The 24,578-nt window shown below is 33.9% G+C and overlaps 5 protein-coding genes across 5 annotated transcripts; 2 read left to right on the top strand and 3 right to left on the bottom strand.

The window, feature by feature from the left end:
• Positions 1–8,396: 8,396 nt before the first annotated feature.
• On the bottom strand, positions 8,397–8,951 carry LOC139424868 (uncharacterized). Its single transcript, XM_071176923.1, has one exon. It carries the CDS (start codon positions 8,949–8,951, stop codon positions 8,397–8,399), a length of 555 nt encoding a protein of 184 aa, XP_071033024.1.
• Positions 8,952–9,940: 989 nt separating this feature from the next.
• LOC107439131 (uncharacterized) lies at positions 9,941–10,945 on the bottom strand. Its single transcript, XM_016051624.2, has one exon. It carries the CDS (start codon positions 10,943–10,945, stop codon positions 9,941–9,943), a length of 1,005 nt encoding a protein of 334 aa, XP_015907110.2.
• Positions 10,946–11,503: 558 nt separating this feature from the next.
• Positions 11,504–12,439, bottom strand: LOC139424867 (uncharacterized). Its single transcript, XM_071176922.1, has one exon. The coding sequence runs from the start codon at positions 12,437–12,439 to the stop codon at positions 11,504–11,506; it is 936 nt and encodes a 311-aa protein (XP_071033023.1).
• A 6,531-nt stretch (positions 12,440–18,970) lies between these two features.
• Positions 18,971–21,673, top strand: LOC122272909 (uncharacterized). Its single transcript, XM_071176921.1, has 2 exons — positions 18,971–19,872; positions 20,257–21,673. The coding sequence occupies exons 1-2, from the start codon at positions 18,971–18,973 to the stop codon at positions 21,671–21,673; spliced, it is 2,319 nt and encodes a 772-aa protein (XP_071033022.1).
• A 600-nt stretch (positions 21,674–22,273) lies between these two features.
• On the top strand, positions 22,274–23,793 carry LOC139424866 (uncharacterized). The gene is made up of 2 exons (XM_071176920.1): positions 22,274–22,528; positions 23,540–23,793. The coding sequence occupies exons 1-2, from the start codon at positions 22,287–22,289 to the stop codon at positions 23,760–23,762; spliced, it is 465 nt and encodes a 154-aa protein (XP_071033021.1). The 5' UTR covers positions 22,274–22,286; the 3' UTR covers positions 23,763–23,793.
• Positions 23,794–24,578: the final 785 nt, after the last annotated feature.

The following is a 24,578-nucleotide window of genomic DNA, read 5'->3' as shown; positions in this document are numbered from 1 at the left end:
TTGTATTTCTTTTCCCTAGATTCTCCAATGGATCAATCTACGAGGGTTGCTATTTATATTTCTGGCCTTGGCAGCAGTAAGTGTTGCTAGGCGACCGCAGACGATTTTAATCGAAAGTTTGATATTTTTAAACATAAATTCAGCAGACGATTTACTATTATAGCTTCGTTTGTGTTGTTGACAGTAAATTGAAAAGTTCTTCTCTTTCAAAAAATGGAATTGAATCGTGAACGTTTTCGTGCCATTATTTTTCATAACTTTCGACGTGGATTGTCAAGACAAGACTGCTTAATTCTTTATTCAGCGATAAAGCGTCATCCTACAGCACTGTAAAAAATTGGCATAACGAATTTAATCGTGGTCGATGTTCGATCCAGGACGAATCCCGTGCAGGTCGTCCAAAATCCGTTGTTGTGCCAGAAAAGATCGATACTGTGCGTGAACTGATAAAGCAAGATCGTCATGTGACGTACCGTGAGATACAGGCGTCTTTGGACATTAGTATGACTAGCATCAATAAAATATTGCATGAACATTTGAGCGTAAAAAAAATTTTTTTCGCGTTGGATCCCGCATTATCTGACAAACGCTCAAAAAAAAGGCTCGTGTCGATTGGTGCAAGGAAATGTTGGAAAAATACGTTCAAGGTACATCAAAGGCTGTGTATAACATCTACACAGGTGACGAATCATGGATCTATGCATATGAGCCGGAAACAAAACAGCAATCAACTGTATGGGTCTTCCAAGACGAGGCAAAACCAACAAAAGTTGTTCGAGGAAGAAGCACATCGAAACAAATGATTGCCTGTTTCTTCGGCATTAACGGTCATGTGGCAACAGTGGCGTTAGAGCAACGCAGGACGGTCAATTCTGAATGGTACACGACCATTTGTTTGCCAGAAGTCATCGGAGAAATTCGAAAAAAGCAGAAGAACAGGCGAATCATTCTTCATCATGACAATGCGAGCTCTCACACATCGACTCAAACAAAGGCATTTCTGACGGAGCGAAAGATCGAACTGATGGGTCATCCGCCGTACAGCCCTGATTTGGCACCCAATGACTTCTTCTTATTCCCACACATCAAAAATAAATTACGTGGACAACGATTTTCGACCCCCGAAGAAGCGGTTGATGCATTCAAAACGCATGTTTTGGAGTTACCTCAATCGGACTGGAAAAAGTGCTTTGAAAATTGGTTCAAACGCATGCAAAAGTGTATTGATCATCATGGAGAATATTTTGAAAAACAATAAAACCAATTGCGATCCTACATATTTGTTTTTTTATTATTAGGCCAGAAATATAAATAGCAACCCTCGTAATACAGTGGCTCCTATTAACTCAACTGGTGAGTTTATCAATCATTTTTCCATTGTTAACAGTGAATCATTTGAGACCTCATTAATATTGTTTTGCTTATAATAATGTAGAAATTAGAGAAAATTATGCTATTTCTTTCAACCAACTCTTAATTGAAGTCTACTTCATACTTCCATATTATTTGATAATCTATATGTCTTCAGGAAAATGTGTATATAATAAAAACTTAGCAAGCCAAGGGGAAAATGTCACATAATGTATCAAAGAGTACAAGACACATTTACAGTCTTAAGTAGCGTTTGTAAAAAGTACTTAAAAGTGCTTTTTTGGGGGGATTTCGTTTTTAAAAGCTTTTGAAGGTGCTTTTTTTTCATGGATAATTTTTTTTCCTTCAGTGATATCTGGTGGATCCCGTGCATTTCACGAAAAAATGGGGTGTTTGCTACGCAATCATTCACGCGGACTTCATGTCGTACCCACGTTATGACTTGCGCATGTGCGTACACTTGAAACCGAAGCCCGAGTGCTCCAATTCGGATGGAGAATATCAGATCCTCGTGAAATGTTTTTCGTTTTAATTTATTTTAATTTTATTCTTATTTATTTTATTTTACTTCTAACACTTTTTTGACGTAGGGGGTAAGGGTACTTTTGTTCTGAGTTCAGGGTCAAGTTGAATTCACTCGGTGATGTGGGAAAGTACTGATTGTTTCGATTTACGCCCGTTTCTTTTTGAGTTTTTTTTTTAAATGCTAAAACTGTTTATAAAAAGTTTTTATTTTTCAATAATATCATTGTTTGAATATGAATTTTTTGAGTGCTTGAAAATTTTTGTAAAGTACTTGAAAGATTTTTAAAAAGGGCTTATTTTTAATTCAAAGATTTGGCTACGCACCCTGTAAAAGAAAAACAGTTTAATTTTTAAAATATGTTATTTTTTTTTTAATAGGTGTTCTACGGTCCCTTTTGCGTGAAATTAAACTTATTAAGCACACCCAGAAGGTTCAAGGAGAAATGTTAGAACTTATTCTACAAAAGATAGATTCTCGTAATAGTATGGTTCACTATTTCCATGCACGAGTTTCTTATAACCCAAATTGCATAGAGATAAAGATAACTGCATAATCTTTTTATGCAGTTGATATTTACGATAAGCTATTTTCAAAATGAAATTTTGCTTCCTTTAAAATAAATTTTTAATAATTGTATCATTTACATGTCGCTTTTTTAAAATATTGTTATTTGTATAATTTCTTATTCGTTTCAGATACTTTTTTTCATTTTATTTCCGTACTTAATTTCTGCATATTATATTTATTGAATTCCCCATAAATTAGATGACTTAGTTTGAAAAATTGTTAAAGAATGCTTTTAAATATAATCTTTGATAATATTCATCAATATTAATTTTTTTTCTTAGTAGATCATGATATCAAGTTTATTTTGAATTGAGACACTTCATCTTGAATTTATTAGTAACCTTCGTGCATTTTTTTCAGCTACACCCTCAATACATCAAAGATTTGACCTTGTAATTCCAGTGAAATGTGACGGTGACTTTGTGAAGCTTAATTCTTTGCTGGATAATTTAAAATTGAAGGCTGAATTGGTAATTAATTTTTTAAGCTAAAAGTGAAAACTTTTATATGATCATATTTTCTCTAGCATTTAAAGTTTAAGAAAATTTTCTCCCCAATGATAAAAATTCGAGCGGAGAGTTTTTACAAAACTTCATTTAACAAATTTATAACTTAATATATAACCAGCAAATTTGCTTTTAAGTATTTTTAGTATAATGAATATATAAATTATTTTCTAAACATAAGGTATAAGGTGATTGATTTTTTTAATTTTAATAGTTATTTTTCTTCTTGTAGTCTGCTAGATTGCAAAGTCTTGGTGGAACCGATTTCAAAGACCACACAAGACGAGCGCTTCGTCACATCATGCCTGATGAGGTTGCTGAACTGTACAGCTGGGTGGGCAATAAAGGAAAAAAAAAGATTTTTTGGTTGCAGAGTGTCAGACGCAATTATTGGTAATATTTAATCTCTGTTTATATATATATTTATTTATTCCATTAGTAGCTTTCAGTATATAGTTAAAATTTGTGTTGCTAAAGTTATCTTTCTAGAAAATGAATCTTAATTACTAAAAGTATCTATACCCATTTAAATGGTATTATTATTAAATTTAGTTTTCAAATAAACATCTATAAATAGCTTTTTTTTTTACTTTTCAATATACTATAATTTTAGTATTCCATGAATTTTCAATGAGCTTATAAATTATTCCAAACACAGTATAAAGTGTGTAATTGTTTGAAATAATCTTTTTATTAGTATCGCCATCTTCTTTTCCAGTCACAGTAGTACGGTAATCATATGGTACTTCAGTTATCCAACTCTTCTTTTGACTTGCACTTTAAAATATTCTGATTATTGTTACATGTGTTTGTACTAACAGCTTTATCATTATTACAGTTGATGTTACTAGATTATTCTTGTGACAATGAATCAAACATGTTTATCAAATCATTTTATTTTTCGTGAACTAGTATACTGTTACGTATGATGGGCAATTAAAAAAACTAGTCATTTTTATTTAGAGTGATTTTAGTCCTAATTAAAAAAGCAGCTTAAGGTCACCCGATACCATTTTCCTTACGTATCTCCTGTCCTGAGAGTGACAGAAATTTGGGCTTCTACTAATTTATTTTTAGATACCTTTTAAATCTCATAATTATTCATAAAACTACCTACTGGCTTGTTTAGGTTTTCTTTTTGTTATGTTTTAGAGGCTGTTCACAGTGTTTTTACAAACACTAAAGTGAATGAAGTTGAAAATGTTATTAAAGGCTGGTTGCACCATGCTAAAGAAAGAAGATTGTACTCTGAAAGAAAATTAAAGAAATAATTGTATAAATAAAAGTTTTACATATGTGACTCTAACATTGTTTTTTTTTTCAATTCTCATATTTATTTGCATACATGAAATTTATGCTGCAAAAAATACATAAATCCTTAAAACACGTTATCATTTTTTATATCTTCACAAAATACTGATTTAAGTATGCCTTCAGCTAACAATTCTGTAGTAAAACATGCCAACAGCTGCTTTAGTTTGTACATAAAAGCAGATAATTATCTAGTTTTTTTCGTTTTTTAAAATTGCATCATTGACACAATAAAGGATGTGATCCATAAACATCTATGTTGAGTTTTTGATAAAATAATCACAACTTCATTTAAACTATGTAAAATATTTTTTTAGTAAATTTTGCAGAGGAATGTACAAAAAAAAATATTTGCCAATTGAATAGTTTCAATTGATAATACGAATAATTTAAATATTAATCCAAAGTTCTCAGTATTAAGAGCAACGTTAAAATTGATTGAATGTAGAGTTTAATGGCACAAAATCCAAATGTGGACATGCTGCGCCAAACAATATGTTTATACATGTCAAAATTGAAGTGCATACTTATTTTACTAAATATAATTAAAAATTGATAAAATCATATACAAACAATCAACGGTAATAGTGGAATAAAATCACGTCAAAGTTAAAACACAGTAAAATATTATAAAAGTAAGAATATCCTTCTAAAAATGAATAAATTCATGAACAGAATATACAATTTAAAATGCCAATAGCACGTAAAAATGCAAAAATGTTCGGATGATGAGAGTCACCTAACAAATCTCCCATAGATAAAATAGAACTGCCAAAAAAGGCAAGACGATGTCTGTTAAAATACGGGCAAGTGATTAAAATATGGTGAATCGAAAGAAAAACATCACAAGTGTTACATTGAGGAGGTGGTTCACCAAACAACAAATGTAGATGGGTCAGTCTGGTGTGTCCGATTCGCAGACGGGTAAGCTTAATGAGCAACGTTAAAAAGAAAATTATTCATTATTTTATTATGAGATCTTTAATATATCTACTACATTAAACAATATGAGCAATCGTAAATTACAAGGTTCACGAAAGATTCAACAAGGCTCATAATTAAATTAGAAATATTCTTTGAGGAAAACTAACACTAAGTGAGAGACTTATAACCTTGCTTGGTGTTTGAAGGGTACATTTAATTAGAATTTTTAATAATGGTCAAGTTTTTATTCCAAACAATAGAAATGTGAAATCCAATAAACTTGCACATTTTTGGATTAAAATTATATATTATTCTTTTCTTTAGATACGTTTGTTTTTTTACTGTTTTACTTCCTTTTGCTTTATTAATTTTCCTAAAAAAAATAGTTGAGGAATAGCCCATTTTTCTAGGAGAATTAGTAATGCCAATCGAGATAGAGTGTAATACAATTTAAAAACTATCACCCTTTTTTTCATTTAGAAAACATTTTTCTAACCTCTAATTCAGTAAATTTAAAAGAAAAACCTTTTTACAAAGTATTTAAGTCACCAATATTAATAAAAATTTCAGAGATGAAATTTATATCCAAAATAAGACACCATCCTATTACTATCATACCTGTTCCGACATACCTCATATAAGTTATCTAAATCCTTGCTAAACTATAGTCTTTCTTTGTCCTAATGCCATCCTAAAGCGTTCTAAAGGTATCCTAAAACTGTCCTAGTTATGACATCATTAAGATATCTGCAGGTGGAACATTCTAACACGCAGATGACATCCGTAGGACATTTAGCGGTAAATGTAGGACTTCCTCTGGAAGTCACAGAATTCTAAAGATGACAACTTTAGGATGTCATAACGAAGTCAATGTGCTGTATGGGTGGATACTTTTCTTCCGGCAGGTAATCGCAGTCTGTTTGTTATAATCAAAATAAATACGGTAACGAAAAAAACTACAACAAAGAAACCTATGGTTAAAAAAAAGTCATTTTTTCTCTAATTAGATAATTCATAACGCCTAAAAAATATTTTTTTACTCTAAAAAATAGTATAAACGGAACAATCACACAACTATGTCAGTGAGATGATTGTGCTTGAAGGTTCAGAGCCAGTTTCTTAACGATCGGTTCAATTTATTTCGTGAGGTGAAGATGTTTCCTCGTTTCTTCTTTTTTGCGACTAGTTCCATCACAACACTGAATTTTGTTTGACAAGGTAGGAGGAAGGGAAAGCAATTAAAAAATTTTCGAAGATAGTCTACAGTCTAGGGTAGAAGCGACCTATGTTACCTTGAAGTCAAAATTCTGTGAGCTGATCACTATTTCAAAGTTTCCTTAGTTGAAAGTTCGACCAATTCCTCTTGAATTCTGAACTCTGCTGTTTCAATCGTCACGAAAGGGCTTATAACCCCTTAGGGATTTTCAGGGACAAAAATCTATGAAACGGTCCAAGTGAAAAGACTCATAGTGTTGACAATATTCTTTAATATCAGAGGGAATTTCATCATTCTTTTTTAAGATCCGATAAGATTGGAAGTTGGCTGAACTAATTCCGACCGAAATTCCGCTTCCACAAAATGAGTTTTTTTTAGAATGGCAGACTGGTTTTGTAGTGATAAAATTGAGCTCGTCACCTCGAAGTTTTGAATTAACACTAATAAACTTTGGAAATAAATCAGTCATATATACAACGCCTATCTTAAATTCTAGTAATCCGTCTCTCAGAGCTACATCTCTGTCTTCGAGGAACTCAAGCACGGAGTCGAAAATATTCTAAAACCAATTGAGACAGGCCCCTTAGGAAAGCCAGTGGATCTCATAGTGTAGTAGAAAATGATTGAATTCATTTTTTTACACAGCTTCTGAATAATCGATCGTTCAGAGCATTACTGCGAATTTTGTTCACAGCAGAGCTCGACCTATTGCAATGATTCAAACAAACTATCACTGATATTTTTTAAAACTAAATGCTGTCTGTGAATTACGCAGCGAGCAGCTAAAATATATGGTACCTACCTGTTCAAAAAGATGATAAACCCATCCATCATTGCAGAAGGTTTATCAGTGGCAACAGACATGATATTCCCAAGAGGAATGTTTTTCTATTCAAAGTAATCTTTGTCAGTATTAAAAACAGATTCATCTTTGGTATCCTCAATCAAGCTTCTTGCAAAAAGCATTTCTTGGATAATTTTTCCTTCCTTCACAAACCGGACGCAAACCACCAGTAAAGCCTCATTACTTGGCAAAGTTGACTCATCAACTTGTAGGAAAAATTCTTTGGATATCAAAAGTTCGCATAAGGAAACTTCAACGTCTTCAGCTATCTCATCAGTTCATCGCCGCACTGTAATCGTTGCTTAATAAGATAATTTTGATTACATTAGATGCGGCTGGATTGTGTAAAACTGTTTCTGAAATTTCCTAGCCAGCCGACAGTATCAACTCTTCGCCGATGGTATGAAAGATTCCTAAAATTAGCAATTAAATTTGATATAATATAAGAGGCTATCAAAACATCGTCACATTTTTGTGATGAGGTTGCTAGTGTGCCTGAGGCAGAAGATGCCCTTGATTTTGTGAAAAATGACAAATCGTTATTTTATTTGTCAGGATGAATTTCTTGGAAATGCTCTTGCAAACGAGAAGTTTTCATTGCCTCATTAGATGAAATTTGTTACGAAGTAAATGCGTAATTGAGAGTTCTACGGCGATTGAACAAATTCGAATTTCAAGTACGTGACTAATGTATTGCCAACACTTCCTTTTGTTAACCGACATTGTTTGTGGCAGCACAATACAAATGATGAATAAAACCCATATTCATTCTGATTCGTATTTGTTGTATCTCGGGATCTTTTTGGCTATTGGTTTGAAATGAATCAGTGCAAGCCAATATTTTTTAGTGTTTTTTATTTAAACTTAACGAAACGACAACAAACAAAAGACTGAAGAGAAAAGCTATGTATCCTTACAGATGCGCACACTGCGCCATCTATCGCAAGGTAAAAATTTTATTTAATGGAAGGAAGATGCAACATCCTCCAACCGCAAAAGGTTAAAATTATCAAAAATTTTAAATAAAAGTTAAAGTATTAAGTTTAGAAATATGAAATAAAATTATTGCAAATACATAAAATATATATAGAAAAGGACAAAAAATTTTAAAGTATAATACAAAATTGAAGATTACAGCTTAACAGGTTTGACTGTTGATCTTAGAGTTTTACTTACAATACCTGTTGTTTCTAAACGAAATAATCGTTGAAATGGTCGAACTATTTCACCATTTTGAGTCTTAACCTTCGCAACTCGGGAAACACCATCACGTCCTTTATAAATTTCAATTACTTTGGCTAGAGGCCAATCAACACGTTTTTTATTATCTGAACTGATTAGATCTCCCACTTCAAGTGGGGATTGATGAGAGTGTCTGGATTGCTTAAGGAGCGAATTATATTCTTTATAGAAACGTGTTTTTAGTTTTTGCTTAATGGAGTGAAGGTGTTTCGCGCGTTTGCGAAGATTCTGCATATCATTCTGATCGTGATCATCAACACAAAATTCAGTCTGATCCTGTAAAAAGAGAGAAGGAGTTAATGGCACTAGATCTGATGGTTCTTCGGAGAGGTAAGTAAGAGGTCTACTATTAGGTAGAGCTTCACATTCACACACAACGGTGTACAGTTCTTCGTAGTTAAGACACGCTTTTCCTAAATTCCGTCTCAACAATTCCTTCAACATTCTTACCACCCTCTCCCACCAAGCAGCGGTAGGTGGGTTGAAATGCCAGGAGATTTTTTTCAAATCTGAGTGAGCAATGATGACATTCCAGTCTATACTTTTCAGTTCGTTGTTTGCACCAACAAAGTGTGTGCCACTATCTGAATAGGTTGATTTTACTCGACCTCGACGTGAAATGAATCGTCTCAATGAGAGAAGAAAACTTTGCGTGGAGATGTCCGAAACAAGTTCGAAATGTACCGCACGGTACACGTGAAGATTGCAATCCAAACTTTGTCACGATTTCGCAAAACTAAAGGGCCAGCTAAATCAACTCCAGTTGTTTCGAACACTGCTGATATTCTTCTGGAAGAGGAGCAAACATCGTTGTAGCAGATTTGGATTTAAATCTTTGGCAAATTACACATTTGGAAACAACTGATCGAACGGTTTTTCTTGATCGCAAAATCCAGTACTTTTCACGAAGGGTTGTGACAAGTGTTTGTACACCTACATGGCTGTAGGTCCGATGAGTCTCTTCGATGAGTTTGAAAACTAGTTCATTCCTGTCTGGCAAAAGGATGGGACGTCTGAAAAAAATCACCATCACCAGTCGAGATAAGTTTTGTCTCAACTCTTAGAAGACCACTAGAGTCGCGGTAAATGATGAAATTGGGAGGTATCAGTCGACGATCTTTCCCAAATGAGTCATTTTGTATGAAAAGCTCAGATTTAGTGAGCTCTTCTTCTTTTAACTTTCCATTCAAGAGGGATTCATTCTGTTTATTTACTACTGATTTAGCATTGAAGATAAATCGTTTAACATAGGCCAAAATTCGAACAATTGTAGAAAATTTCGAAATTCGCTTAGTCCATGCGAAAAAATTAGGTTCGGAATTACCTAACGAAAGATTCGTCGAAACTGTAGGTTTTTTCTCCAAGGTAGCAAGTTCTAAAGCATCTGAGAAATCAGCATTGTAAGTGTTTGGCCAAGAGTCTCGATTTTTTAATCATGTGTGACCCTCCCACCAACGAAGACTGAAAAGAGTTTGTGCGTTGCACCCACGAGACGCGATGTCCGCTGCATTCATTTGAGATGGGATATAACACCAATGTTCTTTAGATGAGTTCAAGTGAATTTCTTGTATTCGGTTGTTCACAAAAGTTTTCCATTCTCCGGGATTTTTGATCCAACAAAGAACCACTTTAGAGTCAGTCCAATAGAAGGTTTCGATATCAGAAATGTTTAATGAAGTCTTGACTGTCTGAACAAGACGAGTACCTATCAGTGCAGCTAAAAATTCTAATTTTGGAATAGACATTTTGATTTTGGTGATGGGATCCTTTTTTTGAGGAGCGACACGTGATTTTGCCTGCACTAATTTAATTTGAACTTTTTTTTCGCATTCAATTCGCAAAAATACGCACACCGCGAAGGCTTTCCCACTAGCGTCACTAAACATGTGAATAGTAGTATTTGATTTATTAATTAATCCTCCAAAATAACGCGGAATTTGAATTATTTTCAAAAATCCTAAGCTGGATAGCCAGTTTTTAAATTCCTCCACTATTTCAGATGGAAGTTTATGATCCCATCCCAGCTTATCATTTTTCCACGCTCTTTGCATTAGAAGCTTTGGAATGAGCGTCACGGGTGCGGTAAAACCGATTGGGTCAAATACTTTTTGTGAAATCAACAAAAGTTGCCGTTTCGTACATTTGTTATGTACTTCAGTTGTGACGCCGCAAATATCACATGCTATTGTATCTAAATTGGGTTGCCATAACAGTCCTAGAACAGGAGAATATCTATATTCTTTCAAATCTTGATTTTGTTTTTCACCCTGTGAGGAAGAAACCCAACCCGTAAGCTCAAACCCTGCTTGAGACATAATTTGACAAGCTGTCTTTGAAAATCGCTCTAATTCCCATTTGTTTTCAACGCTTGTCACTACATTGTCAACGTAAAATGCATCTTTAAATTTCACAGCGATATCATTTTCAGTTTCCTTCATTTTATCCAAATGGTGATAAATTGTTGCCATGAGCAAAAACGAACTCGATGTTAGGCCGAATACCACTCTGCAATGTTTGTATATCTTAATTTTGCGTTTTTCAAAATCTTCCCACCAAAGAAAGCGAAGAAAATCTCTATCAGAAGGGGACACGCTTATTTGAAGGAATGCTTTGCGGATGTCGGAAATGACGCCAATTTTTTCTTTGCGAAACTTATTTAGAACGAAAGGAATCAATTCAATATAATTTGGACCTGTAGCTAAACATTGATTTAAGGAAACAGAATTTTCGTCTTTCGAGGAAGCATCAAATACGTATTTTAGTTGTTAAACTAGACTCTCTATAAACAGCTCTGTGAGGAAGATATCGGCATTTTATGTCAGATAAATTTTTTATATTTGTATTACTAGACACTTTTTCTATGATTCCCATTTGTTCCCATTCCTTAAAAATTTTGTCATACGAATCAAATTTTCCCGAAGAGATGAGCTTCAAAGTTATGGAATTTAAACGTTTCTCCGATTGATATCGCAAATCACATAATTCCGGATGGCCTTCTACCCATGGAAGATAAATTTCGTGATGGTAGATATGAAGTTAACAGTTTTTTCGAAAAAAGATGAAGTTTCAATATCAATTTCTGCATTTGCTTTATTTTCTACGGGATCTCTAATACCAAGAATATCTAATGACCAAAGGTTGCAAATTTTGCTAGCGCTTTGTAGCGAAATTATGGGCATAACATGAGTAGAACTATTTTTATAGGATGCTGGTTTCCCCATTACTACCCACCCTAGGTATGTTTGGACAGCAGTTAACCCATTTGGTTGCTGGCTGATAGAACCAGTCAAAAATGTTCCTAAATAATCAACGCCAATAAGAACTGATATGTTCGAATTATCGTTTTCACTATCGGACAAGTAAATTCCATTATTAGTGAAGTATTCTACATCAGATTTTCTTATTTTAGGAATCATACCACAAATAGTTTCTTTATCTAATAATACAGCTTCACACGAAAAATTTCCTCGAATTTCCTGAAGCTCACACTTTAAGGCTGAATGTTTTATTTTTTCCGTTTCAATACCGCCAAATAAACTGTGTGTCAGAAATTCAGAATGATCAGTTTTTAAGTTTAAATATTCTGCAACATCACGAGTTATATACGATCTTTGCGAAGCTGAATCGCATAAACAACGAACAACTTTTGTTTTCGAAGGCCCTAATACTCTTATTTGAAGAGTTTGTAATAAAATATCTGCCGAACCGGATGAGCTATTACTGACGACGTTATTAGTTTCGGTTTTGTTCAAAGAAGAAAAAGTTTTTTCCTCTTCTTTGCATAAATTAGGACACAAAATAGGAAAGTGTTTTTTGGAGCAAATTACACACCGGACACTCATTCCACATTTATCCGCACGACAATTAATTCTAAGACACGCCAAACATGCTTTCATTTTTATTACTTTTTCTTTTCTTTCTTGAAGTGTCATTTTTTGAGCAGTAAAACAATCACAACTTCTGTGAGTGCCCTTTTGGCAAAATAAACAAAATACATTTGTTTTGCGTTTATCATTTTTTATTTGATTAAACAAAGTTGAAGCCGTCGCGCCTGGCGCCGAGATCATGTTTTGATTATTTTCTGTTTTTAATTTCCCCGTTCTATTTTTATCTGTAGTACAAAAATTTTTCGCAATACGAATCCTTTCTGAACCGATCACTTCGTTCCGAAGGAATTGCATTAGTAATTCAAGGTCGTGTATGTTTGCATTTGTTGAACGAGAAGTAGAATTTCTTTCTCTTTCCCACGCAATTAAAATATGCTCTGGAATTGACGCTTCGACTAACGGATAAAGCATGCACGCGTATTTTTCTTTAGTAACACCTAAATTTTCTAAACAGCGCAATTGAGTATCTAATTGATCTACTAAATTAATGAAAGGCATGTTTTGGGATTGATTTAAAATTAGTTCTAATAATTCGCGTACATATAACTCGATTAGCATTTTATCATCCGCAAAACGTGATTTTAGATTTTTAATAACAGTTTTATATTCACTTTTAGAAACTTGATAAGACTGAACAAAATCGAAAGCCTTACCTTTTGTTGTTTGCGTCAGGTAGGTGAATTTTACGTCGTCCTCTATTTTAGGATCCTCATCGATTTTTTGGAACATAGCCCAAAATGCGAACCAATTTTTGGGATTTCCGTCAAAGTTTGTTAGCTCGAGTTTCGGTAAATTGATGCTAATCTAAAGTGACCACACGTCCCGATTTTGGCGGGACAGTCCCGCCTTTTGGTGGACTGTCCCGCGTCCCGCCGATTTTTAAAAATGTCTCGCTTTTTAGAAAACATCAGCATTTCTTATTTTAAATGTACTGTAAAAATATATTACCTATTATTTATTAAGTATTATAGTGAATATAAAGAAATAAAAAATACATAAAAAACACATAAAATGCCTGCAGAGTAAACTAAATTAGGTAATATACCGAGTTAGATTTACTCGGTAGTGTTCGATCATTGTCTTTACGTCTCGGCTTAATTCAGATAAGTGCGGACTGCCGTTAGACAGTGCGGTTGGCTGTTTTCAATTTGACGTTCGGTTTGACTCATTATTTGATTTACAAAGGTAGAGCAATAGTCGCCACAAAGTAACGGTCAATAAGGTAAAATTTAATACTCTTTTTTAGACTTTGTAGTATTTTTTTTATTTATTTCAAGTATTAAGTATTTACCCACAGAATAAAAGATGAGTAAAAAAAGAGAATGCAGAGAATTTCCATTTATTAAAAATACCAAAATAGACTATATGGGAAGGTGTAATAAATGCAATGCTAAATTTTTGGTCTCACATGGTGGAAAAAACGATATTACTAAACATCTAGCGACAAAGAGGAACAAAAGATTTTTTAATAATGCCGCTACCTCGTCTAAAATGGAACAGTTTTTTCGCAGTGCTAGCTTTGGCAACATGGAAAAACAGCTAGCATTAGCGGAAGGGCTATTTACTTTCCACACCGTAAACCACAATCAAAGTTTCAGATCAATGAATTGTACGTCGCAAGTGATCAAAACCTTATACGACAAAAAATTTGCATGTGCAAGGACAAAAACCGAAGCAATTATTTGTAATGTTTTTTCACCATATTCGTTTTCACAATTTCAGAAAAAATTCGAAAAATGCACATTTGTTAGATTTTTTGATCCAGAAACAGGAATTAAAATTAGAATATTAGATTTTGTTTCATTGCCTGGTGAAACTTCACAAATAATTTTTGATTTAATAAGTACTATCTTAAAAAAGAATAATTTGAACAATAAAATTATCGCCTATTGTGCGGATAACACTAACGCAAATTTTGGTGGAAAAGCTAGAAGAGGCATCAATAACATTTTTACGAAACTTAACGAACATTTGAACCAAAGAATTATTGGAGTAGATTGTGCAGCGCACATTCTACATAATGCTACTCAAACAGCATCTGACTCACTTCTAGTTGATGTTGAAAATATTATTGCAATCATTTATTCGTATTTCTATATATATATACAGTGCGTGTTGAAAGTTTGAAGGATTTTTGTCAAAGCGCAGAAATCTAATATAAAAGAATTCTTGGTTACAGTAAAACACGATGGAAGAGCACTAGCTGTCTTTTACTAGCTGTAAAAAATATTTTTAAAATATACGAACCATTAAAATCAGTCTTTTTATCCCAAGATAAATGTCCGAGAATATTGCAGCTCTTTTTTGAAAATGACAGATCACAAATTTGGCTTCAGTTCATCCACAACCAAGCTACATTATTTCACAATGCTGTGAAATTTATTGAAGGGGACAACATTTCAATTACGGAAGTTTTAAATGAAATGAATAATTTAAGAACAAAATTACGAGAAAGAATTGATAACGATATCATTCCTTTAATTATTCGAAAAGACATCACTAGGTTGGAAGAACAAGGTGCCAGTAAACGACCTGATTTTTTGAAACATGTAAATTTTTTTTATAATAACTGCTTGGAATATCTTGAAGAATAGACAGATCAGCTCGAAGATATTAAAAATTTTCATTGGGTGACATTAAAAAAGGAGATTTTATGGGAATATGAGGAAAAATCTTTTGAATATATTAGTAACCATTTGCCGAAAAATAATATTTGCGAAAATGATCTTTTTGATGAAGTTGTCATTGGTAAAAAAATATGTTACAGATGAAAAAATTAAATGTTGGTTGTCTGCAAATGTGGAAACAGACAAAAAATTGACGGAGTTATTCCTTCATTTTAAACAGAATAATATTCCTGTTCAATATCTCAGAAATATAGCGCCAACTTGGCATCTTTGTCTCAGCATCCTCGCCATCGTTTGTTGTATCCCTAATCAGTTGATTGAATGTAGGGTTTAGTGGAACAAGGTCCAAATGAGGACATGCTGCGCCAAACAATATGGTGAAACAGTTCAAACGTCTAAGTGCATGCAAAATATTAATTGCAGCGCAATTAAAACTGATAAAACAGTACTAAGTGAATAAAACAAGATAAAAAGTATGAATACAGTATAAAACGCGCGAAGTACTAAATAAAATGAACAGAGGTGATAAGATATTAAGAGTGAAAAAACAGTAGATGTGTTAAAACTTTTATATGCAGTTAAAAATACCAACGGCACGTAAAAATGCAAAAATGTTCGGATGGTGAATGCCATCCAACAAATCTTGCTTGCATAAAATAGAACTTCCAAAAAACTTTAAACGAAGTTGACTAAAACGTGAACACGTAATTAAAATATGATGAATTGTGAAAGGAAGTACTGCATTCCGGAGAAGGCTCTCCAAACAGTAAATGGAGATGTGTTAACCGGGTGTGACCGATTCGGAGGCGGGTGAGCTTCACATCAGCACTGCGCAAGCGCAGCACTGGCAAACTGTCTAAATCAGATTTAATGTTATGCAATTTATTAAAAACTTTGACCCTAATCAGTTGAAAAATAGTTGTTGCTATTATAGCATGAGCGTGCTCATAGCACCAATAATAATAAAATCTTTAATACAGTCAATATGATATTTTATTCTGTTGTAAACAAACGAACCAGCGTAGAAATCAATTATTTAGTATTGAACATTAGTGATCCGTAATAACCGGAGATGGAAAAAGAAAAACTAAATAGATCGAAGCGTGCCGTAAAAGGTACCATAACAAAGTTAGAAACATACATTGACCAGACGAAGGAACATAATCCAACTGAATTAGAAGTGAAGTTTAAGCGTGTTGAACAATTATATAAAAAAGTTGACGAATTGAAGGATCAATATTATGGTCTAAAACAGAGGTTCCCAAACTTTTTTTTCTCTTTGACCACTTTCAAAGTTTTACTATTTTTGGCAGACCCCCTGCTGCTACATTTCTACTGTATTTCCAAAACTCCTAAAAAATATCACCCTAATTTGGGGGTGTTAAGAAAAAGAAAAAAGTAGCACATTTTCTTGTGTCCTATTTATTAAAATAATACTTGTGGTTATACAAAATTATAAACATTTATTACTACAAGCAATTAACAATTGACAAAAAATCAACAATGAACTCTGAAATGTAAATCAACCAGAAAATTTTTCGTGGACCCCCACTTACAACTTGTGAACCCCTGTTTTTTTTTATGTCTACGTGAACCCTCGTGCGGTCTCCTATGGACCCCTGGGGGTCCACCTGGACCACTTTGGGAACCTATGGTCTAAAAGATATAAGTGACCCAGAGATAACTGAAATAGAAACTGATTTAGAAGGAACAGCAGACAGACTCGAAGCTTTGGAGGTAAGAATTAAAGATATTCTTAACTCTTTGATAATTAAACCTTCAATAATTAATTGTAAAAATGAAATATCTCAGGCTGATTCGAAAACAAAACTAGAAATTAAACTACCCGAGATACCACTACCGGTATTTCACGGTAAATTTGACGAATGGCCCAATTTTAAATCGCAATTTTATAACATTATAACTAAAAACAATGATTTAAATGACTCTCAAAAACTGCATTATTTGAAAGCGTCATTAATGGGCGACGCTAAACGTCTCGAAACTTTTGACGATTCTTTTGAGTCACTTTTAAAAGCATTAGAAAATAGATTTGAGAATAAACGTCTCCTCACTGAGACTTACATAAATCAAATTTTGGAAATTGAAAAACTTACAAATGAATCAGCTGGAGATATTAGAAACATGGTAGATATTTTAAATAAAAATATCAGAGCTTTGAAGCTTCTAAATTTTGATCGTAATAATTTATCTGACATACTTTTGCTTAACATCATTTTGAAAAAGGTAGATCGAGAAACTAGAAAACAATATGAACAAACGATCGCATCAAATGAAATACCAGAATTGGATAAGTTTTTAGAATTTTTAGAAAAAAGAAGCCAAATTCTTGATAGTATTAGTCGAACAGCTTCTTCTTCAATTTATAAACATAAGCAAGCTGTTAATAAGAGTAAATCTTTCCTGAATTCGAATAATAATCCTAACTCTTGTGTAATCTGTAAATTACCACACATGTGCACACATAAGTGCAATACTTTTCAAAATATGAAGGTTTCGGATAGATTTAATGAAATAAAACGATTAAATTTGTGCATTAATTGCTTAAAGAATAATCACAAAGTTAAAGACTGTAAATCGAATAATTCTTGCTTCGTTTGCAAAAAACGCCATAATACATTACTGCATATTAATGAGATTTCTTCCCCGCCTCCTACCTCCTCAGTTTCTACGATGCCAGGCGTCGATCAAACAACTGTCTCGCAAGTGCATGATTCATTCCCACAAGAACATTCGAACACTTTTTCTAATTATTTAGTATCAAAAAAGAAACAAAATATTCTCTTGCCTACTGCAGTTGTTTATATTAGAAATGGATTGGGAGACTATTATCCATGCAGAGCGATTTTGGATTCCGGTTCTCATCTTTCTTTCTGTAAACAAAAATTAGCTAATAACTTAATGTTGAAAAAGGAAAAAAATAAATGCTTCTGTTTCTGGATTGAGCGATATTTCAGTAAATATCAAACAAAAGGTAACCACTGCAATTAAAAACAATAGTGGAAGTTTTTCTACATCTTTAGAATTTTTAGTTGTTCCTTCGATTACAAATTTGACGATAATTAATCCGGTTGAAGTATCAAATATAAAGATTCCATCAGATATTAATTTGGCTGATCCAGAGTTTAACACACAAAAAGAAGTAGAATTAATTATAGGTTGCGAACTTTTTTTTTGAAATTTTAAAGCCAAATCAGTTTCGATCGGCAAGTAGTAATTGGTTGTTTCAAGAAACTGTTTTTGGTTACATTGTCGTGGGGATCTCCGATAATAGTACAAATAGAGCATATTGTGGATTAACGCTCAGTTCAGATATAAATTCGGAAAGCCTTGATAAACAGCTACAAGCATTTTGGAATATAGAAACTGTTGAGGAGCCCTCTGTTGAACATAGTGTCGAATTTGAGTTATGCGAAACTCAATATGAAAATACTCATTATCGAAATCATGAAGGCCGTTACATAGTACAGTTGCCTTTGAAAGAGGATCCCGCTTCGCTCGGTGATTCTAAAGTCGTTGCCGAAATGCGTTTAAATCAGTTATGGAAAAAACTCTCGAAAGATGAGGAGTTGCAATCACTTTATAAATCATTCTTAATGGAATATGCTGACTTGGAGCATATGCAATTAGTTGTAGAACCACCTGATAAAACCGCTTCATATTTTTTACCGCATCATGATGTACTTCGCCCAGATAGTAAAACCACTATGTTGAGAGTAGTATTTAACGCTTCCTCCAAAACGACATCGGGTCTTTCTTTAAATGATATTTTGTGCAAGGGCGGTACTATACAACAAGATTTATTTTCAATACTTTTGCGATTCAGGCAACATGTATATGTGTTCACTACTGACATTTCTAAAATGTTTAAGCAAATTTTGATTCACCCTGATCATCGAAATTTACGGTGGTATTATGGAAGAACAGCATGAATGACCCAGTGCAAACCTTCAAACTGAACACTGTTACATACAGAACTTCTTGTGCTCCCTACTTAGCAACCAGAACTATTAAACAATTAGCCATTGATGAGGGGGATAGTTTTCCCTTAGCCGCTGCTGTAATAATTAGAGACACTTATATGGATGACATTTTGTCAGGTGGTTCAGACTTTCAAGAATTTCAATTACTACAAGAACAGTTAGTAGACTTGTTTAAAAAGGCGGGTATGAGCTTACACAAGTGGTGCACTAATACTCCAAAATTTCTTAATTCCATACCATTAGAAGACCAAGCCTATGATTTCTCTTGTGAGCTACCTAATACCATTAAATCCCTTGGGGTTATCTGGAATCCAAATTTAGATTATTTTACTTTCAAGGTTGATGTAAATATACATGACTCATACACCAAACGAAAGGTCTTATCCACAATCACACGCTTGTTCGACCCCCTTGGATTTCTTGGTCCCATTCTAACCAAGGCTAAATTGTTTCTCCAGAAACTCTGGATACTCAGATTGGAATGGGGTGAACCGCTTCCAGATTCAATGGCTAAGGACTGGCAGTGTTTTGTTTCTACTCTACCTGCCATTGAAAACATGCAAATTCCTAGTCACGTGGGGGAGAAGAGGGGAATCCTGATTCACGGCTTCTCCGATGCATCAGCCGTTGCGCATGGAGCAGTTCTGTACATGCAATCAATTTCGGGAGAAACATCATATACGAGACTTTTGTGCAGCAAGTCCCGCGTTTCACCAGTAAAGCCTATCACGATCCCTCGCTTAGAATTGTGTGCCAGTGTTTTATTGGCAAAGCCTTTGAACAAGGTTCTGAAGTCTCTAACCTTGCCCATTCAACAAATAATGTTGTGGACAGATTCTACAATTGTGTTGGCATGACTTCAACGGTCACCTGATCAACTCAAGACTTTTATCAGCAATCGAGTTAAAGTAATACAAGAACTCACTAAGAACTGTCATTGGAATCACGTTGCATCTGATAAAAATCCTGCAGATGTCCTCTCTCGTGGTCTGAATGCTTAGGAAATTTCCTCCCATGAACTCTGGTGGTTCGGACCAGATTTTTTGAAACAAGATCTGAATATTGTTCCAATAGATTTTGAAAAACTCTCTTCGGACAGTGAATTTTTACAGGAACTCAAACCCCCTGCCAAAATACTTCTAACTTCTTATAAACTTGACCTAATTGACAATATTTTAAATCGTAGCAATAATCATACTAAAATTTTGAATGTTTTAAGTTATGCTTTCAGATTCATATTCAACTGTAGAAATCCAGGTAACAAAAGATATGGTAAGTTGTCCTCTAATGAATTGAAAGAGACGGAGTCCTTTTTAGTTACAAATGTACAAGCATCTGCTTTTAAGGAAGAAATAGAGGCCATTTCCAAGGGCAGGGCTTTTTCAGGTAAAAGTAAACTTAACTCTTTAAATCCTTTCCTTGATGGTCATCAAATTGTCCGAGTCGGTGGTCGTTTGCATAATGCTGCTCTGGATTATTCTCAAAAGCATCCAGCTATACTTCCTGCAGACCATCCTTTCACTAAATTGTTGATGACTCATTTGCATATCAAAAATCTCCATTTAGGACCTCAAGCGTTGTTATATTGCACTAGAGAAAGGTTTTGGCCACTTCGTGGTCGATCGATAGCTAGGAAAATTGTACATAAATGCATAGTTTGTTTTAAACATAAACCCCTTGTTTCAAATCAACTTATGGGAACCTTGCCTCGAGAAAGAGTAAACCCTAATTATCCTTTTTTGCATTCTGGTGTTGATTATTGCGGCCCTTTCCAAATTAAATATAAACACCAGAGAAAAGGGAATTTCCAACGGATTTATGTTGCAATATTTGTGTGTTTAGCCTCGAAGGCGATTCACTTAGAAGTTGTTTCCGATTTAACAACCGATGCTTTTCTTGCTACTTTAAAGCGTTTTGTAGCTAGGCGTGGCAAATGTGCTACGATATCATCTGATAATGCAAAAAACTTTGTTGGGGCTAGTAGGGAATTGCAGCGATTGCAGAATTTAACTAGATTTCCTGACGATAAACTAGCATCCTATTTGGCATCTGAAGGGATAGTTTGGAATTTTATTCCTCCCAGAGCTCCAAATTTCGGGGGCCTCTGGGAGGCAGGGGTCAAATCCTTTAAGTTTTACTTAAAACGAGCTACAGGAAATCTAAAATTAACATTTGAGGAATTCCTTACAATAACAGCACAAGTCGAAGGAATCCTAAATTCTCGGCCATTAACACCTTTGTCAGATGATATTGATGACCTGGATGTTCTAACACCAGGGCATTTTTTGGTTGGAAGATCTATAACTGCCATAGCTGAACCAAGTTTGTTGGATAAATCGGAAACCCGACTTTCTCGATGGCAAAGGTTGACAAAAATTGTTCAATACATTTGGACTAAGTGGTCTCGCGACTATTTGAACAATTTGCAACAAAGAACAAAATGGAAGGTAGAGAAAACAAACATAATTTTAAATGCGATGGTTTTAATAAAGGAGGATAATCTTCCTGTAAATCAGTGGGTCTTGGGACGAATTTTAAAACTATTTCCTGGAACGGATGGAAAGGTTAGAGTAGCGGAGATTAAAACGAGCAAGGGAATTGTTAAACGTAGCATTAATAAATTGTGTATTTTGCCATTGGACAATTAAAAAAGATGTGTGTTAATTTTCTCATTATGTGTACCTACAGCATTTATTCAATCTTTGTAAATTTTATATTGGAATATGTTTATGTACCATTGTTATGCTAATTTGTATGTTTATTGAATATAATTCAACGGCGGGTGGATGTTCAATATCTCAGAAATATAGCGCCAACTTGGCATCTTTGTCTCAGCATCCTCGCCACCGTTTGTTGTAACCCTAATCAGTTGAAAATTAGTTGTTGATCTTATAGCATGAGCGTGCTCGTAGCACCAATCATAATAAAAATCTTTAATACAGTCCATTTCATTTGTTATCAAACGAACCAGCGTAGAAATCAATTATTTAGTATCGAACAATATCCTTTTATATTTGTTGACAGTTTGTATGATTAGGGCTTTGTTCTATGTTAGGTTTAAGGAGGGTTGTGTACAATTAAGAACACATACGCTTATGTACAATAAACAGCTGATAAGCGCTTTTCAGAACATTGTAGAAACTTGCTATGTTTTTGAGAAAAAATAAATGTTTCTGAAGCGTACAGGGGAAGTTTTGTTCAGTTTGGGGGACATTAATGTTTCTTGTTTTTCTCCCCTTTTAGCAGCACGATGAAGGTGTCATGAAAGATTTAGCTGATCATGTGCGTTCTCACCCTGAAAATATTGTGAATAGATACGACGAAGCCATGCATCGAATAACAACGGAAAGATTTTCGATTCAGAGTTTTCGCTTAACCACCTTACTTGAGGCCAGTAAATATGATTTGAATGATTTCCATATTATACCAGATTCCGTCGGATTCAGTATTGTGGGCATCGCCTTCAGAAAACATTTTCCACACATGGAAAAAGTTAACAGAATGTGAGTAGACAGTTAACTATAATTAACCTAAGTTTAAGAGTAAAATATAGAAGCAAATAGTGAATTAATAAAAAGAGCTGGTTAAGGGACAAAATATCGCGGCCAAAAAATTTGCAATGTTAGACATCGAAAGAACAGTTAATGAAGTTCTAAAGTGGGAAATGGCATTCTGGCACGTACCCTAAACATGAGAGACTGCACATTGACTATTTAAACTTTTTTTTATTTTAATGGCGGGCACTTGGGGATTGTTCCATTGGCCACAGAAATGCCAGAACTGCTATTCTCTTCTCGTTACCCAGTGGGCATCTGTGGCGAAGCCACGGCAGTGGAGCAGCGTCGCCCACGTCACACAATCACAAACCTGCTTATAGGGCGGGTCACATTCACACATTCAATCACAAAAGAGAAAGGATCATCCATGCCCTGAGCAGGATTCGAACCCGTTGCCAATGGCTCCGCAGTCAGACAAGCTAACCACTCGGCCACCTGGTCGGCGTATTTAAACTTTATTACGATAATTATTTTTCAATGCTTGCATGTCATTCAGATAAAACATTTTAGTATACATATGAGAGTTATTCTTTTTACTTTTACCAAAAGCGGAACAAATGCAAATAAATCAGGAAAAAAAATGCAATAACTTTCGAACATGTTATAATTTTGAAAAAGTTCATTAACGTTCAATAATGAAAGTAATTCATTCACGTCAAATTTCAACCCTACGATTGCCTTTCTGCGAGCTGCAGAGTGGCTGCGTTGTATTTTTTACTACAAATTTAAAGTTAATAATTCTAAAAACTAATTATCGAATGCTAATAGTTTTTTTCTCATTGTACTCTTTATACATTTTTTTTTTGCCTACTTTCATATTTTCAAGTGTCTAAGCTTATTTTTTTGCGAAGCAAAGCAAAATGTAACTTAAAGTTGAGCATCTGAAGCAAAAGTGACCACGAATTTTATGATTTTTTAATATAGAAAGATATTTTATGTTTTCAATTTTTTTTATAGAATCCATCGTGTTACTGAATCTGGAATCTATTATAAGAAGATTGAAGATATGATGTTTTGGGCGAAATTAAAAGGACGGCATCAAAGTCCTAAAAGAGTTGTACGAGCATTGTCTTTTGAGGATGTAGATGCACAGCTTATGGTTTTGATAATTGGTTTTGTATTATCTTCATGTTGTTTATTTGCAGAAATATTGTACAAAAAATATAGTGCTGCTGTTTAGATTTTGAATAAAATAGATATATATATCCCCATGAAATGAAATGTAAAGAAGTTTCCTAATTCAAGTAGTAGTATTAGTAAAATAAAGAGATAATAATTTTAGTTTGTTTGTAGCACCATATGCTTGGCGGATGATTTGTACAACCTTTAAGAGAAAATTTTCTTAGTAGAAGAAACAGTTATATTTTAAATGAATTAGCTGAAAGGGCTGTGGTAGCCCAGTAGTTACAGAATTGGGCTCCGATCCGGAGGGGCCGGGATTCGATCGCTCGGCCACTGAGTACATGCAATACGTACTCTAGTAAAATCTGTGGAATCGAAAGTCCTGTGGTCGGTTGTTGAATAGTACCATGAGTCCAGGGATTATGGTCTCTGGAGAAAATTTGCTTTTTTTTTTTAACATTTTAACAAACAGAAACTTTATTAGGAACAAAAACAATCACATAAATACAAAGAATATATATTCGTCGTCAAGAGGAAAATCCTGTCCAGGCGACAAAGAAAGGTAATACAATAAATTCAAAATAAAAAATTAGGAAAAAAAGGGGGGATATTACAATCATAAATTATTTTGTTCATCATAAGACATCATATATTGTTGAACACTGTGATAGTAGAAAAAAAATATATGAAACTATATAAAAAAAAATAACAAAGGTATCATAAGAAATTCATTTGGATTAGCACAAGACTGGTATAAAAAATCGAATGCTTCCTTTAAAGTGAAAAATAGAGACCTAAATCGTCAATGTTCATCACAAATTGAAATAAAGCTCGCTTAAAAGAAGAATATATATTGATATTTTGCAACTGAAAT

Source organism: Parasteatoda tepidariorum, unplaced genomic scaffold (assembly GCF_043381705.1).
Source record: "Parasteatoda tepidariorum isolate YZ-2023 unplaced genomic scaffold, CAS_Ptep_4.0 HiC_scaffold_440, whole genome shotgun sequence".
Classification (NCBI taxonomy): Eukaryota; Metazoa; Arthropoda; class Arachnida; order Araneae; family Theridiidae; genus Parasteatoda; species Parasteatoda tepidariorum.
Note: the sequence above shows the minus strand (reverse complement) of the source record. Positions and strands in the feature narration are given on the sequence as shown.

What these genes read in the sequence shown, in the direction of transcription:
- LOC107439131 (XM_016051624.2), bottom strand. Translation starts at nt 10,945, where the DNA reads ATGAAGGAAACTGAAAATGATATCGCTGTGAAATTTAAAGATGCATTT.
- LOC139424867 (XM_071176922.1), bottom strand. Translation starts at nt 12,439, where the DNA reads ATGACACTTCAAGAAAGAAAAGAAAAAGTAATAAAAATGAAAGCATGT.
- LOC139424868 (XM_071176923.1), bottom strand. Translation starts at nt 8,951, where the DNA reads ATGTTGAAGGAATTGTTGAGACGGAATTTAGGAAAAGCGTGTCTTAAC.
- LOC139424866 (XM_071176920.1), top strand. Translation starts at nt 22,287, where the DNA reads ATGAAAGATTTAGCTGATCATGTGCGTTCTCACCCTGAAAATATTGTG. An exon ending in ATGGAAAAAGTTAACAGAAT is followed by an intron (nt 22,529 to 23,539) that starts GTGAGTAGACAG and finishes TTTTTTTTATAG; the next exon opens with AATCCATCGTGTTACTGAAT.
- LOC122272909 (XM_071176921.1), top strand. Translation starts at nt 18,971, where the DNA reads ATGAATGACCCAGTGCAAACCTTCAAACTGAACACTGTTACATACAGA. An exon ending in TGGACAGATTCTACAATTGT is followed by an intron (nt 19,873 to 20,256) that starts GTTGGCATGACT and finishes TTATGCTTTCAG; the next exon opens with ATTCATATTCAACTGTAGAA.